The 27938-nt window shown below is 40.5% G+C and overlaps 2 protein-coding genes across 2 annotated transcripts; both read right to left on the bottom strand.

Annotated features, from left to right (window-relative positions):
* Positions 1-33: 33 nt before the first annotated feature.
* Positions 34-26646, bottom strand: LOC135501820 (gastrin/cholecystokinin type B receptor-like). Its single transcript, XM_064794148.1, has 10 exons — positions 26515-26646; positions 18471-18523; positions 17491-17976; positions 12183-12304; positions 10666-10790; positions 5617-5740; positions 4884-5134; positions 4058-4109; positions 3328-3560; positions 34-2853 (listed from the first exon to the last, which is right to left on the bottom strand). Exons 1-10 carry the CDS (start codon positions 26529-26531, stop codon positions 2718-2720), a joined length of 1599 nt encoding a protein of 532 aa, XP_064650218.1. The 5' UTR covers positions 26532-26646; the 3' UTR covers positions 34-2717.
* Positions 6817-8258, bottom strand: LOC135501473 (uncharacterized). Its single transcript, XM_064793602.1, has 3 exons — positions 8158-8258; positions 7623-7988; positions 6817-7335 (listed from the first exon to the last, which is right to left on the bottom strand). Exons 2-3 carry the CDS (start codon positions 7928-7930, stop codon positions 7293-7295), a joined length of 351 nt encoding a protein of 116 aa, XP_064649672.1. The 5' UTR covers positions 7931-7988; positions 8158-8258; the 3' UTR covers positions 6817-7292.
* Positions 26647-27938: the final 1292 nt, after the last annotated feature.

The raw sequence follows: 27938 nt of genomic DNA, 5'->3' as shown, positions 1-27938 counted from the left end.
CATCAACTTTTACCTTTACGTCCTCGGAGGAGGGAACAAGTTTAGAGCGGATGCAATCAATGTATTGACTTTGGCATGTCGGAAATCGGTTTAGAACCATCGAGCCTATCTACAAAACCCCAGTCATTGGAAAATGCATCCATTTTCAATGTAAAACTATGAAGTTTTTACTGTTAACCAGATTCAAATTGACTGGCGATAGACGACAGTGTCAACATTGTCCTCGTTAGTTCCTTCAGAACTAATGCTTCATTTGTACGTGCGATCACGCAACTTCCCCTGTGAAGACTGATGGCATTGTGCTCACGTTTCATGCAGTATGTTGACAATAATTCTAAAATAAATTTTAATCCAGTAAACAGATTGAACGTCAGTGTGTTATATTCTTAAAACGCCTGAATGACTGACAGCATACACCAGTATTTGAATCTCATCTAGTTTCTAGAAAATATGGAAACATTTGCAAAATTGCCCTCGATTCCTCGTACAAATAAGATTAGAAAGTGATACACGCGACGCATCAGTGACTTGATAACGCGATATACTTTCGTAGTTCGTCATTCGTATGAACTTCTGAATCTGCCAGCCTCACCACGCTTTTGGAACGATATTCTTTAAAAACTGAAATATTAACAGGCAAAGAAGATCTTAACTGTTTGGGTTTTATGATGAGTTTGTTGTTGTTTTGCAAAATGAGTGTTGGCGAACCTCCGAATTTTCATTCCAACCTTCATTTTGCTTCGTTTTGTTCTCGGTTGTACAACTGAACATTCAGGGACAACACAAGTTTCAGCGGAGTATCACTATTGCTGATGTTAACTGATGCTTCGTAAGTCATGTTGTTGGAACAATGAGTGATTTGACTGAATCTCAACTCGCATATTTATACAGTGCACTGTGTGGCAAAGGTGTGCTCAGAGATTGCAAACGACTATCAGTGCTATTTAGGGGAGATTTCGATGGGTCAATTTCAATTCTAAAATGACAATTCAAAAAATTCCACATTCACGAGTTTATTTTTCTAAATCATTGAAACCCAATCAGTCCAGTGGACAGTGGGATGATTTATCACGAACTCTAGCATACAGCAACTGAACATTATTTTTTTCAATCGTCCCTGTCAAATGTGAAAACATTAAGCAATCAATGAAGTGGATGTCAATTTTCTCCGAGTAACACAATCGGTATCAATAAAACTGTGGTCATAAAGTTGTGGAGATGATAAGACGCAGTGGAGATCATATCACCTTATTATTTAGTGAATCGGTTTCTCGTGTAATCGCTGTGAAATGAAAATCTCCGGAACATCGCACTAAAGTCGGTAAAAACACTTGACGAAACCATATCGCGAGCATGATTAATCGCGATAATAAGAACAAAAGGCTATAAAAAATAGCACCTAGTGTCCTGTATGCTCGCATTTCTTAAATTATCTATTAAGGTTAACGCATAGAACCTTACATCTTAGACTCTGCATATTAAAGCTGAACTGCATGCACAAAACCAGAGCACCCCATGCGGTAATAGTAAGAAATTCAAACGACCGAAAGACCCTTCTGAATACGGCCTGAAACATGATAGACCTCCAATGCTTCGATGCGCTTGATTTCAAAAACCAGCAAGCAACAGGACGATGCGGACAGTCTCGAAGAATTATGGAAGGGAAAAAATCAAAATCTTCTCCAGGGTTTCGAACCCGGGAACTCGGGCTCAGAATACGAACGCTCTAACCGTCTGAGCTAGGGAAGCTTTCTTGTAAACTGCTGCCAGCAAATAGATCTTATATGAATGGCGATTATGTTTTATTTTTGAGAGATGAACCAGAAATTTTCTCAAGTACGTGTAGTAGAAGAAGATACCAAGACAAAGGTGAACATTGCCAAGAGAAAACGTTGACTCCGCATACATAATCACGCACAGCAAAGAAAAAATGACTTTCTTCCTGCAGTTGCCCACTGGAAGCCGCTCAAAGATGTTGAACAAAGATTGCACACAAATGTTTGCACATTCTATAAAGGCGTATAAAACGACAGGCATTTTGAAGCAGGATAAGAGTGTTGGCAAATAAAACCAGATGTCTCGAGTTCGAGTCCCGATCCTTCCAGAATTCTCTGCGAAGGTCCGCATCATCCCACGGCTTGCTGGTTTGTAAAATCAAGCGCATCGAAGCATTGGAGGTCTATCGTGTTTCAGGCCGTATTCAGAAGGTTTTGTGCATGCAGTTCAGCTTTAAGGTCGATCAATATACGTTTGACTGAATGCAATTGTTACCTTTTCGCTCACATGGCCAACGATCGACTGTCGTTTATTTTGGATCAATGCAGGGCAGTTGAACACTTTTGTTTCTGCAGACACAAAAAATGCTGTGAGGCTCTGAAGTTGCAGTATCAATATAGTCAGTATTGACGTCATTCACATCTTCACAATATGATATAAAAAAGGATGTAATCCTAAGGTTTTCATTTAAACTGCTTTGAGCAGTGACCTGGATGAATATACATATAGCCTTATTATGATATTATTAAAGAAGAACCGGCAAAATTCATTATACAAAATGTTTCGATTCAGACAAACTAAATGTATCGTCAAATGAATCTACGATTATGTAGAACGTCCGTTCTTGGAGTCAAATGTCAGACTTAAGTTAGCAAAGTCCTGCGATCCTGCGTTCAATACGAGCGAACGTGAGGATACTTTGGACATTAATCCGTGTCATCTTAGGCTGCAGCAGAAGAGTCAGCAGCGCTTGAAGCAGCTCGCGTTGACATTGTATTTTTGGATGCTGCTGATGACATCCGGGGATCACGTCCTTTCCGACAACCGACGGCATAGAGGAAACCATCACGGAATGACCTGAAAGAAAAGAATTGAACTCAATTATCAATTAATTTATTATCATTTACTTAAATCGGTCTGATGGCTGAATCAAGTATTGGTTGTTGTCCCGATCCGCGATTAGCCCAAAAAATAATGCATCAACTTTAAAAATGTATAAATTATTTACATTCTTTAAACAAAATTTATGATAAAACTTGTTATGCCTGTTAATGCAGATGTCAGAATAGTAAATACATTTCGTTATGAGTGTAAAACGTCATTGACAATTTATTTCAAAGCGGCGCTACAAGTAAAATTCTTCAATTATTATTGTAACCGGCCCAGGTCGCAAATGCAGATAACTCCTATGATTCTTCTGTTTCGGGTTCATAAGCCTGAACACTAATTAAAAGATTCGGGTAAGATTATCAGTTAAGATTTTAATGAAGAATTGTATCAGGATATTTGACCCTGCCAGGTGACATTTCGATGTAAAAATCGTCAACTTACTTTGACATGAATAAGTAAATGAAAGGATTGACACAGCTATTAGCATAGGCTAGTCCATAGACGATAGATAGACCCAATTCGAAAGCTGCCCTATTGTGGAATGCAATCCAGTGTACAGCATTATCACTGAAGTCGCCTGCACTGGACGGGAAAATGTACATTACCATCCACACGATGTATGGTGCCCAGAATAGAGCGAATAACACTACTATCATTATAAGCATTTTAACAATCTGCAAAGAAAGAACGATTCGGTGAATATTTACCATAAGGATGGGTAGTTGACAATGTGATGCGGACTCGAAAGGGTTTATTTAACCCAACTGCCAACAAAGAGCGAACGCAGGCGTGACTCGCTCTATATATAATAATAAATAATATGAACACAAACTTTCAACAAATTCGTACATGTATTTCATAGAACCTGCACTACGGCATTGCGTATTAGTGGATTTTTATTTAACTTGACCACCAGTAATTATGAACGGTGTAGCCCTTAATTCTTAGTTGAGATCATATTCAGGCTTGTGTTCATGCGCATGTTCACTTCTGAAAAAAATCGTTCATACGCCATGTACTTCATGAACATAAAACTAAAAAAATATCTGAATTAAGAACCTAAATATTTATCAGAAGTTTATCTCTGGAACTTCTACCCGGGTCTAGTAAATTTCACATTTTGTCCTGCACTATGCTTCATCAGTTTCTTGTTTAAACAACCAAGACTCACCTTGAATCTCTTTTTAGCATCAGCATCATCGTCTGTCTTTCCTTGTTCATTGCTGGAAAATAAATGATATCGTCTTGTGATCTGCCTCATGATTTGACCTAACTCTATGACTTACACTAAAACCTCTTTATCAAAGACACCCTTTGGACGGACAAATGCATCCTTTAATGAGATATATCCTGATGAAGATCAAATTAAAAAAACAAAAAGTTCGGCACCAACAATTGCAAGGTCCGTTATAGACAGGGTGTCCTGATAGAGAGGCGCCCGCTAAAGGGGTTCTGCAGTATTCTAGCAGTCATCGCCTAAAGTCGGTTAAAACCCAGCGATTAAAGGGGTACGCCGTTCGTAAATACTGGTGGTCCAATTTAATTTCATAACATTTTTACAGTTAAAAATTAGCCTGATCTTTGTTATAACAAATTACCCACGCAAAATCGGCTGTGTTTCCGTGGTTAAGAGATGGATACTACTAAATACCCCCACATTATCGATTCAGAAAAATGTTTAAATTGGTACGCATGTTAATAAATTTCCTCACAGAACTCACAAAAACTCGAAGTTTTCATCTTGAATTACTCGAAGGACTGTGGTAAAGTTGTCCAGACAAAATATATAGCCTCACTTTCAATTTCTGAGCATGTGCAGAGTACATTCATTTTTATCATTTCCCTTGTAATTTCTATCAACTGTGTGTGTCTCAACTAATTTATAGTATTGACCAAAACAATAATATCAAAGTCAATAACTAGGGACAGAGTTTCATAGACTAGGCTTACCCAGTATATGATATTGCAGGAAGACATGTCAGTTTACTGCTACCTACCTTGCAGCTGCTTTCATTTCCCTGCCGGCTCTGATGCTCTTTATGAGTGAGACGCTCACAGCTCCATACGCACCGACCATAAAGGTCAGAGGAATTATATAGTTAAACATGATACACCCGACTATAACATATTGGATCGTATAGGCAATCTCGCCAAGCTTATAATAGAGCTGCTGCCGGGATGATGCATGATCACCGCATCCATACATTGGATAACAACTATTGACATCTTTAAGTATATCATATTCAACCTGATAAAAAAAACACATTCTGATTAGCGATCTGTAGTGAACAATTTCTTTCATCACATTGACAATTGGTCGCTTTGATATCACTTTGCGACAAGCAATGTCATACATAGCATTGCTATAAAACATTCCATTGAGTCTATCTTGTTTTTGGCCTTTTTGTGACATTTAACAAATACAACACTTACTTTGCTGTTAAACAATGTTTTTGGTGTTACTTATCAAAGAACCACTCTAACGAACAATTTGAATCACAGCGACGGGTGATTACAATTGCTGTTAAGTGCGACAGAAACATGTCTCGTATGCGCTTTAATCCGTACGAAGGAGTTTTCGCAACCCCCCCGAAACGCCAACTCTTTTTTATGCATACGTTGTAGTTTGACAAACAAATAACAAAATGCCTGGCGCTGGCGAACTGTTTTTACTCTCACCTCCGCCTTAAGAGAAGTGGTCGCGAAAGTGGACCAATGGCTCATACTTACGTAGAAAAAAGATGCTGGTATCGAGAAGACCAGCGCCAGAATCCACACTATAACTAGGATTATCTTCGTGGTGCTGGGAGTCGAGATGGTTTTCGACTTTAGAGGATAGCATATTGTAAGGAACCTGCAAGACAATACACGGGATACATGAATGCATGAGATCAATGGGATTGCATTGACAACTTAAGGTTGGGGTTCACATACAGCCAGCACTTGTGACAACCCGCGATCCTCTGAACTAATGCTTATATCACACCACCACCTGCAGATTTAATTCCCTTCGTCGACCAGATATACTCTTCTCGAAAATTTAATTCAATGCAGTTTTCGCCTTTCATGGTTCCTCAGTCTGAGATAGGTCCATTGACCTGGTTTACAATTGACCACAGCTGACCTCATAATATCCAAATAGCTATAGGGAGTGGCGAGAATGAAGTGAATTACAATAAAAAAGCTGTAACTGGCGGTCGGCACGCGATGTTTTCAGATTCATGTTTCAAGTTTTCTCTTTTATGGATGGACATAATACATCCATTATTTGAAAAAATATTTTTGTACGATATAGCCATCTGTACAATCCAGGTCCTACTGATCGCTTTTTCGAAATATTTTGGTGGAAATACTCTAATCTCCCACTTACCTGTCCCATTTCCAAACCCTATCGCAAGTGACTGAGTCCGAATATTGCTAATTTTGGTTGGGGCAGAGCTCAATTTATGGAACAGCCTGGAGTAGTGACATGACAATGGACACTGTAAGGCTTTACGACAATCTTGCCTAGTCACGTAGTCGTTTACGTGTACTGCGGCTGGGCGACCGGGGCAATTAGGGTCACGGTTTCGTAACAGCTCAAGATCACTGTGGCGATTCGTTCACCATTTAACACACTGTATTTACACAATGGGAGCTACTACAACCGATCAATTGCCCAATGGAATAAGGGTGATTATAGAAGAGTCCTGGCTATTCTGCAGTTAAGCAGTGAAGTGGTCTAGGAACACCCACAAGGAGTCTTTAAACTGTGATCGGGCCTGATCGTTGATTTCATCACCTGTAGTTAAAAAGAGTGGCCTCGTCTTTGACATGGAAGGGTAAAGTCACTAGATTGGAACTGGGACGAAAGAACAGGGTGATCTACTGCCTGATAATGGGCATTAAAGAAAAAATTGAACAGAAGATTAACATTCTGATAAGGTTTTATTCATCATGAAAGTCAACATCAGCGTCATCAGGGTCAAACTCAAGCTCATCATTAACCTCTTCAAGTTCCCCATCTGCTGGATGCGGGATCACTGGGTCGTCATTCCCGTCCGGAAGAAGTCCACTTAGTCTCCACCCACTGACTATCACTTGGAATGCCACTCTTTCCCAGGCGAGACTGATCATACGTACTACTTCCTGGCGGGAAATCTGATCACAGTGTCCATCATCTTCGGTATGTCCAATCTTCCAGGCTTTCCACACCAATCTGAGATGACATTTAAAACTGCGATTTACAGTTAAGTCCAAAGGTTGCAAAATTGAAGTGCATCGTCCAGGAATGAACGAATCCTGTCCATTTAGCCGCGGAATTTCCTCCGTAAACAGATGATGTCTATGGGCAGGGTAGCGATCCAAGATGAGGAGAAAGGTTGCTCCGGCAATAAATGGCACAACAATGGCTTGCAACCATTCGATCAATGACTGATGTCTTGCCCAGCCATTCGGAGTACCTGTAACCTAAGATTAAAACGTTTCGTTTAGAAATAAAGAATAAATCGGTGCAATTCATGAAAATGTATGACTCATTCTCCGATTGTATTGTTGCTCAGCCAGCTGATAGCTTTGGGAAATGGTTTCAAAGATCAACGTACTGCAATGATTCTAAAAATAGAACAGGATTCGTAAAAAGACCATTAAACACGAGGAGCAGGCAGATCATAGAGCTAGCTCCATTGGCAGTTGAAGATGATATGGTCATCTAACAGCTAATAAACCAGGATTAGTTAATGAAAAGGTTTACTTACTCGCACGTTCTGGGGAGCATGGGCTCGCAGTTCTGCAATAACTTCGCCTTCAGCATCCAAGCCCTAAAGTTGACCTCAGCTGGTAGTTTTCGTCCATCGCTGGAGACGGCCAAGGTTACCGTGCATCCAATCTTCCCGTTCCCTCTTGAGGATCTGATGTCGATCGAATGTGATCCTGTTGTAGCCATTGTGGTTTTCGGCACCATGTCAAAGTTGACAAATGTTTCATCCATGTTGATGATCACATGGAAATTTCCATTTTGGATTATTTGAGACGTTTCCCTACGATAGACGGCCGCTATTTCCATAGCGTTGTCGGGGAGGGTTCGCGTGTCCTTATTCTTTCTTCGATGGCTTATTCTTTTTCTGAAAGGAAAAGGAGACCACTTTTAGCTTTGAAAAACGTAGCTTACTCCCCCATTACTGTCCATTTCTTGGTCATTGGGCCCATTATTCCATTATGGCAGAACAAAAGTTGTGAGAGAACCCAACCCAAGTGAGATACCAATTTACGAAATGGCTTCGTTGTTTTTACCTTTCTTTGAATCGGGTCAGCCAGTGATCTGACGCTCGGAAATCCTGATTGCGAGGCCTTTGCGCTCTCGTCTGCTGCCTTTGTTCCTCCGTCAGATTAGTCCACCATTGTCTGTATTCCCTGGCTGCTTGTGACTGGAGATCGATCCCGGATACTGGAATTCCATGCTGGCGGCGTTGAATAAACCAGTCGTTGAGCTGATTTTCCATGTCTGCCCAAAACGCTGAAAAGGACAAACGGTAGGCCTATCAAGCAGACGGTGAAGGGATGAATCGGAGGGGGAGAAGAGTAGAGTATGCCTGAAATCTAAGAAGAGTCCCTGAATAATGTCGAACTATGGATAAAACCTCATTTCACAGTGAAAGCCTGAACTCACTGTCGCGCTTTTGCGCCGCGTTTTCACCGAGGCGCGGAAATCAATTGTTATTCATTAGGTGAACAAAGGATTCCCCGCCCGGCGGTGAAAATGCGGCGGAAAAACGCGTCAGTGAGTACAGGCCTTAATCTTATGGGCCTACTTCACTTAAAATTGTACATCTTTCGTAAATTCCTGACAAAAATGAGTTACCTTGTTCATCATTGCCATGCTGCCGAATCCTCCGCCGTCTCCTCTCAATTTGGGTGCACCTGTCGCGGCGTTCCGACATCTCTTCATACTGGTCTAGCCATCTTGAGAATGTCCTTGGATGGATGCGGTGATGTACGGCAAAAGAACGACAAGACCGGGCATGCGCAATGCCCATCGCATGGTGCAGCCTAAAAGTATCCACGTAGTCCAAACGCTGATTCAAGCTGTAGCCATGAAGATGTCTCCTTTCTTGGCCTTCGTTAGCCGCACCATTATTACCTCCGTCGTCACCACCATCACCATGCCCACCATTACCGCCAACATCACCGTCGTCACCGTTATCCATCGAATTCACGACCCAAAATCCAATGGCAAAGCAAAAATCCAAAACAAACGCATCTCGTCGATTAACAAATCGAACCTCTGACAAAAACATCAATGAGTACACAAGAACTGTCCAACTTCTCTTATACTGTTTTGGAGAATACGTAATTGTTATGTCACTGAGGTCATCCGTAACCTCACCCGATTAGGCCTAGTGTAATTCTTTGCCAGGCTCTGGGGTGTGACAAGGAAGTCGACAGAACAATTATAATATTGATCCAGGGCATTCTGTTTCCGACCATACCCCACCCCATTTTATTGGACTTAGGATTTTCTGATGATTTTCCGGGTTCAAGAATGGGACAGTTAAGTGGGAGATTAGAGTATATAGGCAATATTCAGAAAATTGTAAATCGAGACATTTTAGGGCATTAATTTGTTTATGCCATTTAAATGGAATGTATTTCTCAGAAAAACGGATCTTTAGCACCTGCACGCACCATGCCTCGATGTGAGAGTCCAAATTTGAAACGGATATGTCGCATCCTAAAGGTTGCAGGATTGTTCAAAACTCAAAGTATGACCTCTAAAAGCCAATTAACTCTATTCTAATCAGTCAAATTGATATATTTTTATGCAGAATTGGAAGATAAAGGTTGGAACTAAAACATACATTGAAATGAAAAGGTACCCATTTGCGATCAATATGGTATTGATATTTTTGTTGGAAGCGCACAATAGATGTGTCATAGGTGAACCCCAGCCTCAAATTCTTGTCAACTTTGTCTTATCTGTCACTACCTGAGGTTACAAAATTCCAAATACAATATTTATAACGTTCTAAGTAGGCCCTAAGGATCATTCAGTTTCGTATATATGGGCATGAACATTGATTTGTTACATGATTCTAAAGTGAGCTCACAACAAAGAATCTTGCAAGAAGTTGTAGCGAATGTACATAATGTATATACACGAAACTATATAGGAAATAAACAATCCTATCTGGACTCTTGACCTAGTTGGGTACCAAATTCTGACCACAGGGGCTTTTACAAGAACCATTAGCTATCGTTCCTGGTTGCTTGTTGGTGCTTCATGTGTGTAACAAAAGATTTAATTATACATGTACATCAATAGGAGGCCTTTTCCGACATCTTAACGGCTTCTTTAACTTTTTCCCGATTTATCCGACACAAGTCCGACATTGTCCCGACTTTTCCCTCAAGGTCAGATTAAAAAAAAATATGAGAAATACTAGGGCTACTTCCCAAAATAGGGCAATCAAGATCAATGGTCTCAGTTGAATGGAATGCATTATGGTGTGAACCAAACGCCCATATGGTGACCCTATTTGTAATTACTCAATAAGATCACTCCGAGTGTTTTGCTCACACTTCATCTACCCCATTCAACATAGACCTGTTATCTTTAATGCCCTATTTGGGGAAGTCTTAGTATTTTCACACGCTTTTTTTAGAACTCTGATCGATGTTTCAGTGAAAAGTCTGACAATGACGGACTTTTGTTGATAAATCAGGGAAAAGTATACTCGTAATCACTGCCAAAGATGTTGAAATGATGGTGGTTGTGGGAGGAGGGGGCTGGGTTGAACGTACCTTTCCAGAGCAATGACAACCAATGTATAGATGGATGCATGGTAGAACAACCACTGAAGGTAGTAAATAGCGGGACATCCAACAACTCCCAATGTCATTGCGTCTGGTTTTAGTCGCTGAAATATCTAGGTAAATGAAGAAATGTTTATTGTCTACAAATTCACATAAATCCTGAATTGTTTGAAATATATATTTTTTCGAACTCAACTTTCAATTCTTAAGATTATACAAGAATCATTTAATGGGTGGCTTTTCCAACCAGGGAATAATAATGACACTGGCATATATAAATAATGGTTGAAGTGATACTTTAATTTAATTTGAAGATTAAACGTTTTAATGGAATTAGAGCTCACTTTTCAAATAAACTTTCCCGAGTAAGACCGAAGCCGAGCTCTCGGGAATGATTGTGATGTGCATTTGGATTTTCTACTGAATATATCCATTCCCCCCAGTGCATTCTCTTCAGACACACCGTAGGAGAGAGTCCGGAGATCAGTATTTCAAATATTCGGACAAAAAAGTCTGAAAACTATTCGACCACTGACCACCGCACTGTTTCGGTTAGGCTTTCATTCAAAACATGGAAATGAAAAGATAAATACGACCAAACTATTTGTATCTTTAAAACAGATCAGCGCCAACATATCATTCTAAATTCTTCGGCTTATCATCAAGTTGGTGTCGAAATACATTCTAAAGTTTTTTGTTTGGCAATTTTGATGCCATAGTCTACTTTATTCAAATTTGATATTTCAATATCAATATTAGTTTTAAAGATAAAAATAGTTTGGTCAATTCTTTGCACTACCATTTTTAAAATGTAAGCCTTAGACAGTTCGGAGGACTTTAATTGAATCGAGTTCAGACTTTTTCTTCCAAATAGTTTATACACTGGATCCCTCTCACTCGATGTGCACCCTTTGGTGTTTGCAGAGTATGCCTCACTTTCGATTCGTACACTGGGGGTAATGGGTATATTCTGTAGAAGATCCAAAAACTCATCACGAACATTCCCGAAAGCATTGAGACTTACCCTGATAACCCATTGATAAGTCAGTACAACAATGGGGACTTGGGCCTATAGGCATTGTTTAAAGACAATAGACCGTGTATTGGGCTAGGCAATAACTCTTTTTACTGGGAGGTTTGGGGCAAAATAACGTAATGGAATTAAGGCAGGAATAACGTGAATTATGGGGTTTTGAGCTAGCAGACCCCCTTTGAGTCAAGGATGAAAACGGGAATTGAGTTATTTATAATATTTATATAATGCTTTTCCATGATTCCCTGTTCAAAGCGCAGACACCATACTATTTCCCCGGTTTCCACAGAAATCAATCGGGGGTTTTAGGGAGCAGACAAAAGGTGCACACTTGAACCCGACCAGTAGGGGAACAAAGTAGTGACTCTGCCGGGAGTCTAACCCACTACCTCTTGATCGTAAGGCCGACTCTCTTCCATTGTGCTACCGCTGCCCCAATTCTCGCCTACTAATTGATGAAATGGGTGCATACCTTGACAGGAACAGAGACAAACATCGTCAGGAGGTCTGTGGTAGCCAGGGCAGCCAGCAGAATGTTGGTCACCGTCCTCGTCTTAAGGTAGGAGAAGATGGTGAAGAGCACGAGCGAATTACCTAAAGAAACAATCAGGAGGATATCAGACGCATTTACGAATTCGGGGTAGCAGAAGAAGTAAGAAGTTCGGGGGTAAAGGTAAATGTCTCGGAAACAATAAGAAATACATGATAATTTTGCTTGATCATCTCTATGTTCATCAACTGTTGTGAGTAGAAATGTTTAGTGGAACGTATGCAGCGGTATGAGTACTAATCCCTTGGAGTTCATGCATGTTTTGGTTTCTTTTTATCATTTTTTGGTGCCTTGTCTTTCACAGCCTGTAGCTCAGAAATCACTGATCTGATTATTTTGGAGCAAAAGAAAGTTTGTTCAGTACATCACGGGTTTTCTTTTGAGTGCAGTTTGAAGCATATATCATCATCGTCATCATCATTCATTTTTGAATTCTTGGAAAAATGAAGATTTTGAGATTTTTCTGCCAGTTGGCTGAAAAGAGTGGAAATATCAACGTCTGTCCAATTTGTCGATTATCGAAAAATGTTCGTGGTCAACTACCAGTTTACTTTTCACCATTTACTTGCCCGCCTATCCGGAATGTCATATCAAAATTTCAGATTCACAACCGCACGCAGTATTTGATGCGACGCAGTCAAACATTGCTAAAAGGCTTAAAAAATCAATGGTGGTTTTGTCTCACGAGTATCCAGGGTCTATGGTGCAGCCATTTTGAATTGCTAATCAAGTAGACCCCGGATGTAGAGGTTGACCAATGGATCGTTCGCAGCACCAGCTATCCGATAAAAAATAACTAAACGGGGGATAAAACAACTGTGTATACAGGGTGTATCAATAAAAAAACGGAACAGTTACTATTTTCCCCCATAATTATATAACTCTAGGATAGATATGACAAATACATGTAGGTCATATTATGCGTATGGATACTTCAAATTGACACAATTCTTGTTTGAATAGCGTTGCGCATGGCTTGTTAGGTTATGTTTAAACAAAATGGCCCAAAATCCCATTTGTTGCAGGGTGAGGATTATGTTTGTATTTGACGTTCGGTGTCTTATTCATTGCATAACATTCTTAAGTAATGCCCAGATGGTAGGACATAATGTGATGCATTTGCATGATGATTGGAAAAATGGGGCAGCTTAGGCCACGGGAGATTGTCACTGAATATGCGCGCTTGGGAAGTTTGGAAGAGTGATAGAAGCCTTCGCCCGTCGGTTATCCTAACAGACCTGTCCCATCTAGGAAAATTATCCAACACTCACTTTCAAAAGGAATGTTTCGCGCCAAAAACAGACATTACGGCTCGGACTTTGCGGGGATGGACTGTTGATCGGGCCCGTAATCTAAAACGGAACGTAAACGGCGAACGTTACTTAATTGGAAATAATAAATCTTTATAGATCATTCCAGTGCTTGATGCTCATTTTAGGATAAATCAGGCTGGAAGTTTCGTGATCTTTGGTGGGCTCAGGATGTTGCCCCTTTTCAATACCTGAATCGAGTGACGACAATTTTCCAACCATCTGGGCATTACTTAAGAATGTTATGCAGTGAATAAGACACAGAGTATAAATTACAAACGTAATGCTCACCCTGCGACAAATGGGATTTAGGCCATTTGGTTTAAACAGTGACTAACCAGCCATACAGAACGCTATTCAAAATTTGAAGCTAAGGTCCACACGCATAATATGACCTACATGTATTTGTCATATCTATCCTGGAGTCGTAAATACAGTAGACTGGCGTATACCCGCCGTTAAAGCCAAGGACCTTCCGAAATTTTCTAAGTCCAGCGAAGTTGTCAATTTTTATTTCAATAATAGCGGGTTCGAGAGGGACATCAGTCACCTTTCGACTGGGAATACAGACGGAATTTGATCATAATTGGTCTAACTATTCCCGCACATTAATAGCAGGATAATTGATGGCTCAATAGTACCGATAATTGTCCGAGACTTGTGTGAAGCGTGTGTGAAGGCTTTTCTGCGAAGAGCTCCTATGGTTAACGTGCATACGTATCCAATGTAAACAATGTTTCTCAAGTACATGGGCTTAAATTTGACTTATTGAAGTATTGGCTCTCCATGTTGACAGTTGCGCGAGTTTAATAGAGCTTGCACTTACATAAGAATCTGCCACAGTGCCAGACTACGATAGTCCGGACACCTTTCGGGGGGGGGGACATTTTCCATTTCTTTGCCGGCTATTATGATGAAGGAGTTGAGTTACTGCTAAAGAGATACACGGAGAAAACTGTCTATCAAAACAAAAAATTGGCGGAAGGAACTATAGCAGGTTCCCAACCAGGGGTTTTGGGGGGTTTCCCCCCAACCTAAAGGCGCTGTTTCATGTGAAGTATTGGTGAATATAAAATTATCGCTCTTGTGATCAGTATTTGCTGTTCCTGAGCCGTTGTACAATCCTTCCAGTTTAAAAATATGTTAGAGATAAAATGAGATATTTGAATGCGGTTTTCAGCAGAGTATGATATATTTAGTTGGTCATATATCTGTTGTATTTGGATGCACTAATTCCATCCCTTCATTATGTAACAAACATTTCAAAAAAGGTCCAAAAATCACCATTTTTATTTCATGTGACTTTTCAAAAATTCAAATGAGCCCATGAACTGTGCTTTGTGACCATCATTTTTTGGCACTTGCAATTTCATAGAGTGTGTTCGATAGTGATGACAAATCCACATTTCTGCTTAGGATTTTTATGTAATTTTTTAAATCTCTTCCATAACCTTTGATAAAGGTCCCTAATCCTTCATGTTTGAGCCGAGTTGGCCATAAAGACCCTGACTGACTGCATTGCTGACTATGAGGGGTGTTCTCAAAGCTCACCAGCTGTCTGAAAAAGCAATCACCTGTAGCGAGCTAAAACTTATCTTCAAAATGAAAGAATTTAGCATGAATTTTCTAGTACTTATAGCAAAAACCTTTGTTGCATCATAGTTCACCCATACATTGTGAAAAAGAACGAAATAAAATAAAATAAAAAAGTTACTTTTTGGACATTTTTTGAATTGCCTGTTACATAATGAAGAGACAGGATTAGTTGGTTCCAAATACAACAGATACATGACCAACTAGATATACCATTCTCTGCTGAAAACCGCATTCAATTATCTTATTCTTTCTCTGTGATATTAAAAATAACCCGTGGACATTTACTTTCTGGAATGACTGTACATGTATGGCCACGATGACAGATGATGAAGATGGTGAAGGTGGGAATGCTGACATCGATTTGTATCCCGAGCCCAAGGCGACATCTCCATGCCTATTCATCAGCTCATGGATTCGATGTTTAGATGATTAAGCCTACAATCAGGCCCACCTTTTAGGCCATGCGTATGCGAGGACACCGTCGCAAAACGCGTGCCGATATCGAATCCATCCATGGACATTTTGCGATTGGTTAGCAAATGAAGATGACCTAGGCAATACGTATGAGGAGCTCGCAACATTGAATGGGCAACGGGCTGATGCAGACGGACCAGTCATTCAGGAATTACAAGTATCGTCAGGCACTGTCAGGGAAAACACAATGTTTTCTATTATACCAATATGAAAAGGACATTACTTCTTGATTGTATAAAGTGGCTCACAACAATCCCCTGTCTTTGTTGTCCAATTGCCATGAATAGGGGATTACCCATGGATTTCCTACGAACCACTTCCTTCTGATATCACGAAACTGAGCCTGCCTGAGAACATCGTTCATTGGGGTAATTGTCACAATGACTGCTTATAATTCAAGCAGCCTAGTTTCGGGTGAGATCATAAACAATTTTGATGACATAAAACCCCATATAAAGTCACCGCTTTGCTTCGACATAGGACTTGGCTGGAAGGAGGGAGTCTTGGGAGTGCACACGGAGGTTATTTTACTGGGGCCGGCAATTTTCTGGGGGGCAATGTCGGGAGGGAATTGACCGGGGGGGGGGGTGTCCTAGAACCCCTCTGAATATTAGCATCATGAAAGCTTTTAAATGCCAACTACCATGAGTACGAAAGTCCCCAAATCGAACTGCGAGAGGTCGTGAAAATGATCAGCTTGTCTTGGGAGAGGATCAGTGCTTTTGGAGCTGGAGATAGCCATCTGCTCAATTATTGACAACAATGAAGGTCAACAAGTAGAACTTGGACAATTAGCTGAAATTGAGCAGAGTGACAAGCATGATGATTTACAGTTTTTAGAGGAAGACACAGATTATCAAGAATTAACAAAATTGTTCTTTGCTTCATCAGATAATGTATCCATATCTCGGTGAAAGGAATGGCAAGTTGTCATTGAAATAATGCATCTGCCCTCCCTTCATTTACACATCAACCTTTAGTCCGTCGTAAGCATTCTACGGTTGCAACGCACTACCCATTTCTAAGGACAGTTTTAATTTTGCGTTTTGAGTGCTGCAGGATTTTAGGCGAACATGGATAGTCCACTATCAAGCCCAATGTTCTGAAGCTTTGACAACACATGTACAATGTTACATGTTTCAACATTGTTCGCAAACTCCAGGTAACCTCCAGGACTGACATAACTGAGTGTCCCGTAATAGTTCGGGTCATTAATGTTTATTGTTGGAGTAAAATGAACGTCATTGCTATTGTCAGAGTAAAAATTGACAACTTCGCTGGACTTAGAAAATTTCGGAATCGCGTTGGCTTTGACGACGGGGTATACGGGAGTCTGCTGTTTTAGAGAAAAGAGCAAATGTTCCGGTGTGACAGCGGATATAGTCCCCCTGGAGTCATAGTCCGGTAGCATTGTATTTGATCAATTAAGCAGCATGATCTATTGTACCGCTAACCCTAACCAAAACATTTAGCAATGCGGGCTATTGTTACACGGACTATCAGCCCTAGGACTACTATCCCTTGCACACCGGGTTTTTTTTATACCCCCTGTATATCAATGGGTTTTCAACGCACAATGTACTGGCGACATGTGGTCGACAGTGAACCTAAAGGGGGGGGGGGGGTCATTTCCTGGTCGACAATGACCTCCGAAGGGTTGAGCGTTATTGTTCCGTATTGGGACGCCGTAAAATCATGTTCCATATAAAGAACAAGGCATCTATTTTCATATATCCCTGTACAGTTACTGAATAATATAGTATGACTGCTTTTCAAGGGGACACAATTAACTATCACACCGGTTTGACAAACCATCATTCCTTCTAGTTATGAGCGTTGTTAGAACTTACCAATGACTCCCAAAATAAACGGGATAAGAAGTGACAAGACTTGTTTGTAGAATGCAAATAATCTGTACAGATTTGGATCAAAGTCATACCAAGCCACGGCACGGGTCCTTTGCCATGTTTCAATAGCTGTGATTGGTACATTCATGCACGTTTTTACTTGTTCACGCGTCGCATCAGCCTTGTCAACACATTTATAGTATGCCTGAGGAACGAGGTTTTGTGATGTTTTTACGCGCGAGTCGAGATAATCATAAACTTCGTCGATGTCGGCATAAAATCTCAGTTTGTCGTGCAGCTGAATGAAACAAGGTCGTGGCGGCTTCGGCCTCGGCGTGGTCGTCGCCAGTTTTATCGATGTTGTTGCTATGGTCTTGAGACTGCTGCCTTTCACTGTTGAAACGTATTCGGCATGGTTGGGTGGTTGAAGTGTAGACGAGGGAGCTTCTTCGGCTAGGTTGGTTGGTTCGAAGGTAGAGGCGCCGTCATCTGCAACGAATAAAAACATTGGTATTTCAACAGTTACAAACAATTATCTTATTTATTATCTATTATGATTATCTCTTTTTGTTGAAGTGTAGTGTCACCTACATCTGCAATGAATTATGTGGATACTTCATCAGTTACAAAAGTGTTAATAAGTTGAAATCCTTATATTTAGTTGGTTTTAGTTGGGGGTTTTTTTGGGGGGGGGGCGGTGAAAGGTAGAGGCACCTTATTTAGTCATGGATATTTTTTATGATTATTCTTCAAGTAGTCGATCAGCCAGACGAGTAATTTTTAGGGGAGTGTGTTTGGATATAGATATAGCTTTACTTGAGAGTAATGTGGGGGGAAATTGTGTTGAAGAGGTGATTTAATTTGAATCATTGAATGTGAGACAAAAGTAGGCCTAAGTCAAAATTGACAGAGAAATATGGTGATTCAATGTTTCTTGCCAAGAGGATAGCCTATACTTACTTCGTAACGTATCTGATACTTACTGCGAGGGGACTGTGAATATACCGCTAACACTACTGCTGCCAGTCCAATGAAACTAAACGATAAAAATGTGCGATTAGCAAAGCCCCGCCGCCCGGGATCGAGTCCTCAGCAGATACTGCCCATTTTTGCTGTTCACCAAATATAAGCTAGTCGAGCATTCAGGCCAGAAACATATCAAAACTATATGTTTACAAACAGTCGAATAACCTGAAAAAAGAACTCACAGTCAGGGCAGCAAATGTCGAAAATTCAGATGAGATTCAATAAATGAATATTCTTAGTTCGATCGAATCTCAATATAGTTCCGTTTTCATTTGCATGCACATTCGTTCAATGTTTTGGAGAGATTCTTTGTATGATCTTATAGCGAAGTTCGTACGAGCCTCAGTCGGTATCAAAGCAGTTGATGCATCATCAAGTCATACGTAAGTTTCAGAACGGAAACCTATTTCAGGCTATTGTCCACATGTTCATCAGGCCGTATCTCACTAACTGATCTGCACCGGACCTATAAACAGGAAATGAGATCGTTCATTTTCGCCGCCCGAGAAAATATAAAAAGTATAGGCCGAAACGTTGGTTTGGCGAAATAATCCCCTAAAGAAAAACTCTTACATGAAACTTGGAATGAATACATGTACATGTACAGGATACTGAATAAGATGAAAACTGATAATCCTATCAGTTTGTTTGACCTGGGAGCGCTCGATTAATTCTACCGAGTGACGATTGTAGTGTGCATGTACCAAGGTCGAAACTTCCGAATAAAATCTTACAATATTCTTATCTAAATAGAATTATGTTTAGTTTGTTAAAGGTTCTAGATTCAAGATTTTGAACAAGAATCGTAGAAGATTTTTCAAGCTTTTGATCTGAACGGATATGGCCGAGACTCATTTGATCGTATAAAAGGACAAAAGGTCGTGGGATGCAGATAAAATTGCGCTGTCCTTGTAAAATTCTAACTGGTAAAGTTGCTTACCCAGTTCATATCTATGAACATTTTGATGGTCATTAAGTCTACTGTGTTGTCATGTGTCTCATGTGTTTCTTGTTTTTTTTGTGCCCTTACACTTCTTTCCGTGGTATTCTCTTGTCCTCTCTCCAACGTTCAAGTATGGTTAGTTAGCGTCATTCTACTCTCACACATGAAATAGCGGTCGCTAACTTACCATACTTGAACGTTGGAAAGAGGACACGAGAATACCACGGAAAAAAGGTAAGGGCACAACAAACACAAGAACTCATGAGACACATGAAACACATTAAAACACATGAAAACACGGTATGACTACCATAATGTACATAAATAAGCTAATGTATACCCGAGCTTTCACTCAAAATAAATAAAAAGACTAGTTGTCAAGATATTTTAAACTAACCATGTCTAATTATTATCCCCCCCCCCCCCGCCATAGTGGGGGCATTATGTACTTGGGTGGTTTCCGGCCGCCGCCGCCGCACTGAATTCCGGACTATAACTCAAGAACCCCTTGTTCGGCTGACTTGAATTTTTAGGAGGTGTTGGCCTAGTGTGTCAAAGGGTCCCTATTGAATTTGGGCGCGTTCCAAAATCCAATATGGCCGCCAGCCGTCATCTTAGGTTTTCGCATTCCGCTCGTTAACTGAAGAACTAGAGGTCCGACAGACTTCAAACTTTTGTGGTGTAATGGTCTATGGTAGGGGAGGTTCCCTATCGATTTTGGGCGCGTTCCAAAATCCAATTGGGCCGCCAACCGCCATCCTAGGTTTTCGCATTCCGCTCCTTAATTGAAGAACCAGATGTCCGACAGACTTCAAACTTTTGTGGTGTAATGGCCTATGGTAGGGGAGGTTCCCTACTGATTTCGGGCGCGATCCAAAATCCAATTATGCCCACCAGCCGCCAACTTAGATTTTTGTTTTCCGATCGTTAACTGAAGAACTAGAGGTCCGACGGACTTCAAACTTTTGTGGTGTAATGGTCTTCGGTAGGGGAGGTTCCTGATAGATTTTGGGCGCGTTAAAAAATCCAATATGGCCGCCATCTTAGATTTGTGCATTCCGCTCGTTAACTGAAGAACCACATGTCTGACAGACTTCAAGCTTTTTTGGTGTAGTGGCCTTCAGTTGAGGAGGTTCCCTATCGATTTCGGGCGCGTTCAAAAATCCAATATGGCCGCCAGCCGCCATCTTAGATTTGTGCATTCCGCTCGTTAATTGAAGAACCACATGTCCGACAGACTTCAAGCTTTTATGGTGTAATGGCCTATGGTAGGGGAGTTTCCCTACAGATTTTGGGCGCAATCCGAAATCCAAGATGGCCTTCTGTTGGCATCTTTGATTTTTAGCATTCCGACCTATAACTCCAAAAGCACTTGTGTGAGGGAGTTGATATTTCTGTGGTATGACCGCCTAGGGTAAGGAAGGTGCTGTATAATTCTCTGGCCCCACCTGATATCCAATATGGCCCCCCAGGCCGCCATCTTGTTATGTATTAATCATGAATCAAAAATGGGCTTGCCAGCTGCTGTTGGTTGAAGACCAAAGACCTTTCTCCACATTTGGATTTCATGCCGCGTAATCACCAATATGCAAAAGGCATTTCATCATCATCATCATCATTATGTCCCAGCTCAACGAGGTGGGGCATTATGTTTTCAGCTGGCTCCGTGTCCGCCGCCGCCGCGTTCGTCGCAACCAATTCCGGACTATAACTCAAGAACTGGTGACCAGATTGATCTGTAATTTCTATAGTGAATTGGGGTGGATGGGGCAAGGGTCCTTATCGATTTTGGTCGCGCTCCGAAATTCAATATGACCACCAATAGGCCATCTTGGATTTCCCATTTCGGATTATAACTCAAGAACAGGTATCCCGATTGATCTCTAAATTCAATGGTTTAATAGGGTGGATTGGGGGAGGTTCCCTATCGATGTTGGTCGCGCTCCGAAATTCAATATGGCCAGCAAGAGGCCATCTTTCCTTTACACCCTATAACTTCAAAACCAGTTTAGCGACAGGCCTGTGGACACTGGTGCCCACGGAGCGGGGACATACATTGCGATTCGCCTCGATCGCGTTATATCTTGTTATATTTATGTGATGAAGTCGTAAGTCATAATAAGAATTCATCAAATGACAGAAGTTCTCATGCTCTCAGGCTTTTTCCGAGTTCTCACCTATGTTAACGGTCTCTCTTTACCTTTGTCTGATTGATGATTTATCCGACAAAAGTCTGACATCGTCCGATTTTTCCTTAAAAATTCTGATTTCTAGAATACCTTGGGGGCTTCGAGAAATAAGGCATTAAAGATCAAAGGCCTATGTTGATTGGGGTTAATGAGGTCAAATAAATAGTCCGGGAGCTGAGCGACTATTAGGCTGCAAATGATTTTAATGTGTTGTGAGATAGAGTATGCCTACCTGACCATAGAAACCCAATTCTTAAGTTTTTCCAGTTGTGGGTGTAGGAGATAGAGAGGTTAGAATTGTTGTTAATAACTTCATCATCGGACCACGAATAGAGCTCTGTACAGGAGAACAAGAATCAATGTACACTTAAATCTTGAACGGTTGGACTTATACCCTATTAGATGTACATGTATTACCAACGGTGTATCGCCATTTTGCCTACAATCATTTCGCCTACAGCCATTTCGCCTACAATCATTTCGCCTATAACCATTTCGCCTACAGCCATTTCGCCTATAACCATTTTGCCTATTAGCCATTTCGCCTACTAGCCATTTCGCCTACTTGTCTTTTCGCCTACTAGCCATTTCGCCTACTTTTACTTCTATTTTTGTTTTTTTATGAATTGGAAGGAAAGTAGAACTTTCTGGATATTTGTATTGAACAGAGGTGGTTTGAGGCGAATTTTTAGCTGGCAGATAGGAGTACGGTCACTATACATTAGCAGAAAATTAGTTAGTTTGCTGATGTTGTGTGACACACTTAATAGTGATCCAATTAATCCAGTAATTAATCCAGTAACCAAATTAGAGCTTCAACAACAACAAATTAGTGTATGATGATTGGGACTCTCAAAGGGAAATGGGATACAATCCTCTGCTACAGTAGGCCTACATAGGGCCAAACATATGTTTTTGACAGATACCAAATAAATGTGGTGGATTTGCAAATCCTCTGCAACAGTAGGTATAAGGCCTGATAACTTATATTTTTTACTGATACTGGTATCAATACCGAGGATTTAAAACAAATATATTCAGAATTATGTGAAATGGCATTTTCTGTATGTAGGCAAAATGGCAGTAGGCGAAATGGCGAGTAGGCGAAATGGCGGGTAGACGAAATTGCAGGTAGGCGAAATGGCAAGTAGGCGAAATGAGAAATAGGCAAAATGACAGGTAGGCGAAATGGCTGTAGGCGAAATGGCATTTTTTGGTAGGCGAAATGGCTGTAGGCGAAATGATTGTAGGCGAAATGGCGATAAACCATTACCAACACATAGAAACATGATGCCTCTAAGTGAGATGAGCATGTTTTCAAAAATCTCCTTTTGATATGTTATAGGAAATGACATTTTAAATCGGTTTCTATGGAAATCAAGGCAAAATACATAAAATGTCATTTCCAACCACACTGCTACTTAAAAACAAATAAAAACATGCTTATCTCACTCAGAGGCACCATATTCCTACATGTTGGTAATACATTTATAGGGTCTAAAGCTCTCTTTCGGGCAATTTACTGGAAGCCATGATAAAGCCAAATTTAATTCAGCTACAAACTGAGCTGAGGTTCAAAACAAAATAGTGTTCGTGGCCAGAGTACCCTGGGTCGTTTTAAAACTGCACTAAAAACTCATATTTTTAAGAAATTCTTTTGAATCCTTTTTTTTTAAATCCCACTTGCACGTTTTCTTTAGTAATGACTTTTATTCTATACTGTCATGTATTAATGTTTTATTGTTTTATTATAAATTGTAAAACGCTTAGAACGTTAAGCGCTATAAAAATGTTTTTAATAATAATAATAATAGTAATAATTATAATACGTTACATTAAAGGCCATATATCAAGGTTTTTTGCCATTTTCTGCTGTAAGACGATTTCAAAAGTGTACCTAACACTTTATACAATACAGAAAACCAAATGCAATTAGCTCCATCCATTTTGAAGATATAGCCAATTATGTGTTTGACAACTTGATTACCTAATCAGGCTAGCAACTGGCTTGTTAGAGCCAGGCGGCGGGTTCAGCAAAAGTTGTGATGTAGATCAGGTTATCTGTACATGTCATGCAATCATAAAAGCAGGAGGGCCTTAATTAATTATGCACACCTGGAAGTAATGTGTTTCATTCACTATGGTGTATTGTGTGGCTCCGAATTGTGTCAAGGATAGCACAAAGAACAATCGAATGACGGATGGGACCCATTTTCATGAATTTCCAAAGCCAGTTGAACGAGAGAGGAGGAAGCTGTGGATTCGGAAGTGCAAACGTTTGGAGTGTTGGAAGCCTGGGCCTTCGGCCAAACTTTGCAGTGATCACTTTATCGATACGGATTATCACATGAAGCCGGATATCTGCATCCAACTGAATATTAAATGCTAAAAACAGCTGTTCCAACCATGTCAATTGCATTTAATGCCCGAGGATGCTGAGGTCGGTTGTTATACATAATGTGTAGGCCCTATTGGGGCCTGTGATACCGCATAGTGTCTTCTTGTGTTCCAGCCATAGCAAGGTGACAGCGACACAGGTCAGTGTCAGTGACAGCCACTGTCAAAGACAGATTATTGTCATCTGACATCTAGGCCTATCTAACGTTGCACGGCATTATATCGTCACGTCAAGATGATTGTGCATAATACCGTCACTTTTCAATAGTAGTTCAGCGTCATGACATAACTGGCGATACAACACTGACGAGGCGAAACAATATTGTGCAACATTAGTCTGTTCAAAAATCATACATGTTATGCATCTGCAACCGTCTATCAATGTCTTCTTTGCTATATCGGCAGGTCTGCCATGCAAATTGATTAACCACAAATTCTAATCACTTTCGTCCGAATGATCACTCTCATTATGATCTAGTGATATCAATGGCTCGAACATGTATGGCTCAACATTTAAATATCCTTCTGTATCGACCAAAACATCCTCAAATTCACTGCTCTCACTCTCGGAACTGTATGCGGAAGCCATCTTGCTTTGTTCTGACTGACCTGACCTACGTCATCAAAAAATCCCTAGCGGCCACATGTGGAACTAATCTAAAGTTGTGTGTGGTGGGAAATTCAAATAGTTTAAAATTGAAAATTGAAATAACTAAATAAGGACTCTATTATTAGAATTTTTTTAATGTCTGGAATCTTGTTTTTTTAACCCTCAACATATTTCATGAGTATCAAGGATGTTTTCAAACCTTGATATATGGCCTTTAAATTTAATTTTTTTTTTACAAAACTGAAATCCGTTTAAAAATGTAAAACTTTTTACCACAAAAACTGAGACATTTTTTTCAGATTTATTTCGTTTTTTACCGCGAACGCGAAAAAAAACCTCCTATAAAACTCGTTGTAGTCTGTCAAAATTCATAAGATATAAATATCCCATTCGCTGACAAAAAATGGAACCATACGATACACTTAGATGGTCCATTACGCACCGACAACATACTAAACTTCTAACTACAAAAATACCTGTTGATGTTCGAAAATTATTCTCAAATCAGTCCCATCACTATTTCTCAAAACTGTCGAAAAGTAACAGACGAAACATATCGCTTTTCATATCAATGTTGTCTTTGACACTATATCAGTGAATGTGAAGCTGGCGTTTGCTTTAAAACGGAGCGTTTGTAATGGCTATGATCAGCTGATCGAAGAATTGTTCGAGTTCCAGAAGTGCGGAATTAGCTTGGTCGATCAACGCGTGACCCGAGAGAGCTCTGTCCCAAGGCGCGTCTTTCGGAACGGGCGTTGGCTTTGATGTCGAATTCTAAACCACCCGAGTGAGAATATTTCATTTTCATAATGCATAATGCATATAGCCTCGTTTTCACCACATGTGTTAGGGTAAGATAACACAAACCGCTTGGGTTGGTTCAAAATGTGGAAGCATTTCAAAAGCATGTAAACCACATTATTCGATATTTAATTTGAGATGTTTTAGAATAAAATTTATACTTCACTGTCGGTATTGATTGTCTCACCAAAACCGCTCGGGTGGAGCTTAAATATTGGCCAAAATTGGTCTGCATTTTAGCTCCACCCTCGCGGTTTGGGTGAGACAACCAATACCTCCTGTTCGGTATCAATCCCTTAAACCATACGATTCCTAGGTGCCTGACTCTTTATTTAAAATACACTGTGTGAACCAAACACTGAGAATGACCCTAGAAATAATGGGAAATAATTTAGCTCCTCTCAGTGGACCCTTCGTATGTCACAGTTGAGTGCATCAGGTTTAGCCCACACTGGGCTCAAGCGGGGGAGACTTTTACGAAAAGCCCTTGCATATGTTTTCTGGAAATCCGACCTTTCAGTGAAAAGGCAGACGTCGTACCTTTGTGGGATAAATCAGGTAAAACGTAGCGAACCGTTAAGAAGTCGGTAAAAAGCCTCATAATAGTGGAACATTTTCCATCCGCGTGATGAATGCGCTGTATAACTCTTGTCATTATTTCTGTCGAAATATGCCTTATCTAAATGGCAAAAAACCAAACCCACCTAACAAGATTGGAAAGATTACATTATATTGTCAGCCTAGCTAATCTGACTAATGCAGAGTAGGTAATGACTCAGCTTTCATCGACCCCTATGAAATTTCGTGGGGGTCGATTTTCTCACGATTTTGCCCTTTGATGAGATACAGCGGTGAGAAATGTAAATTTAGGTTTAGGTGTGGGCCGTGTATTTTTCTACAAATATGGATGAAAGGTTCAGTCTATTTTTGGTGTGTCCATCTACTTATCTGCCAACAATCAATGAAAAATATCCAGAAACAAAATCTGGTCTAGCCACGGCGGACCCCCAAATGAAAATGTAATGCCGAGGGTTTAAAAAAGCAAGAGTTTTTTGTCTTACCTCAGAGCCCCAGCCATAACGATTTGTCCCTCATGAAATTATGTCTTAATCCGTTAATCCGTTACTATGCGAGCGCCAGTATCATGATCATATCGCGAAAAGAGCTGATCGTGATATAAAACAAAACACAAGTGGCAGGATCGGCTCATCGGAAGGTGTGGTTCTCCGGTCATAAATTGATAATGAGATTACTTATGCTCAAGTGTAGTTTTCATCGCCACTTAAGGACAATCAAAGCTAAGCCCTATTAGACAGGTAATTGGTAGAAAACATCATTCTTTTTAATCAATGAAACCCTCGGAATTCTATCCCAAAATGTATCAGCTTAAAACGGTGACTCCTCATTATTTTATTAATATATATGGAAGGGGTTAGTTCTTCACTGGAACGTGATTTGCAAACAGGCAAATCTAAAAAAAAATCGAGAAAGCCCAAATACAATGTACGCTCTAACCGACCATTAATTGCATCGCTTGAGTTTGCATTGCCAACAACGGCAGGCCTAACACACTCCGTTTTGAATAGAGGGCGACTCAGTGATTTCTATTGTTTAAGTCAGGACGTGTGAATTTATCGGACAATTTAGTGCCCTGTACATTGATGCATGGCAGACAACAAAATGTAGGGTTTTTGATAATCTAGGGTCAAATGAATCAGCCAAAATTTACTAAAACCTCACAAATGTATGTGCACCTTGTGTATTTTACTGCAATTTACTGGCGCTGTACGAGATGGGATATGGGACCTGTATCTCTCTGGGGTCTTTGTCACGAAGGAAACTCAACCGAAATTTAATCCGATTTCTGACGACCAAGCCGTGGAACACGACAACATAACTGGTAAGATTGCTGGTGGTCTGATTGGGATAACACGATCAGATATTGCGAGGGATCTGTATTGTATCAGCTACAATGAGCGCGCACAGTTCGGGATACTAAAGAAATGTTCAATACAACGGCCGAAAGATCTGAAGATTACATATTAAACACAAAGAAAGACCTAGGAACAAAGCATTTGAAGACGGACAAACAAGAAATGAGAAAAACAGTAGACGAATTCGAGAAGTTCGGCACCTTCAGCTGCGAAGCCCATGAATTAGTATCCTTGGCCACAGGGGATGTTGCTCCTTGCGATGTTCAAGGGGTTCTGCTGACCGCACATGGCAGAGGAGTGAAGATTGTTCATGAATTTGTTGCAAACCGACTCGTAAAGAAAACGAAGAAATTGCGATTACCATCAAGTAAAGCCGACCTTCGACATATCCTGGAACAGGGCCTGCAGAAAGCGACATCAAAACAACCGAACCGAAAAGTCCATCATGCACAATATCGGATGGAATGGCCATAGTTCAAGCACATAGAAAGCGGTCTTCTTCAACCACCTTTGGACAATGGTATGAAAACTTCTTGGCACAAATTGTTTCA

This window comes from Lineus longissimus, chromosome 17 (assembly GCF_910592395.1).
Source record: "Lineus longissimus chromosome 17, tnLinLong1.2, whole genome shotgun sequence".
NCBI classification, from domain to species: Eukaryota; Metazoa; Nemertea; class Pilidiophora; order Heteronemertea; family Lineidae; genus Lineus; species Lineus longissimus.
This window is presented reverse-complemented; position numbering and strand designations above follow the sequence as displayed.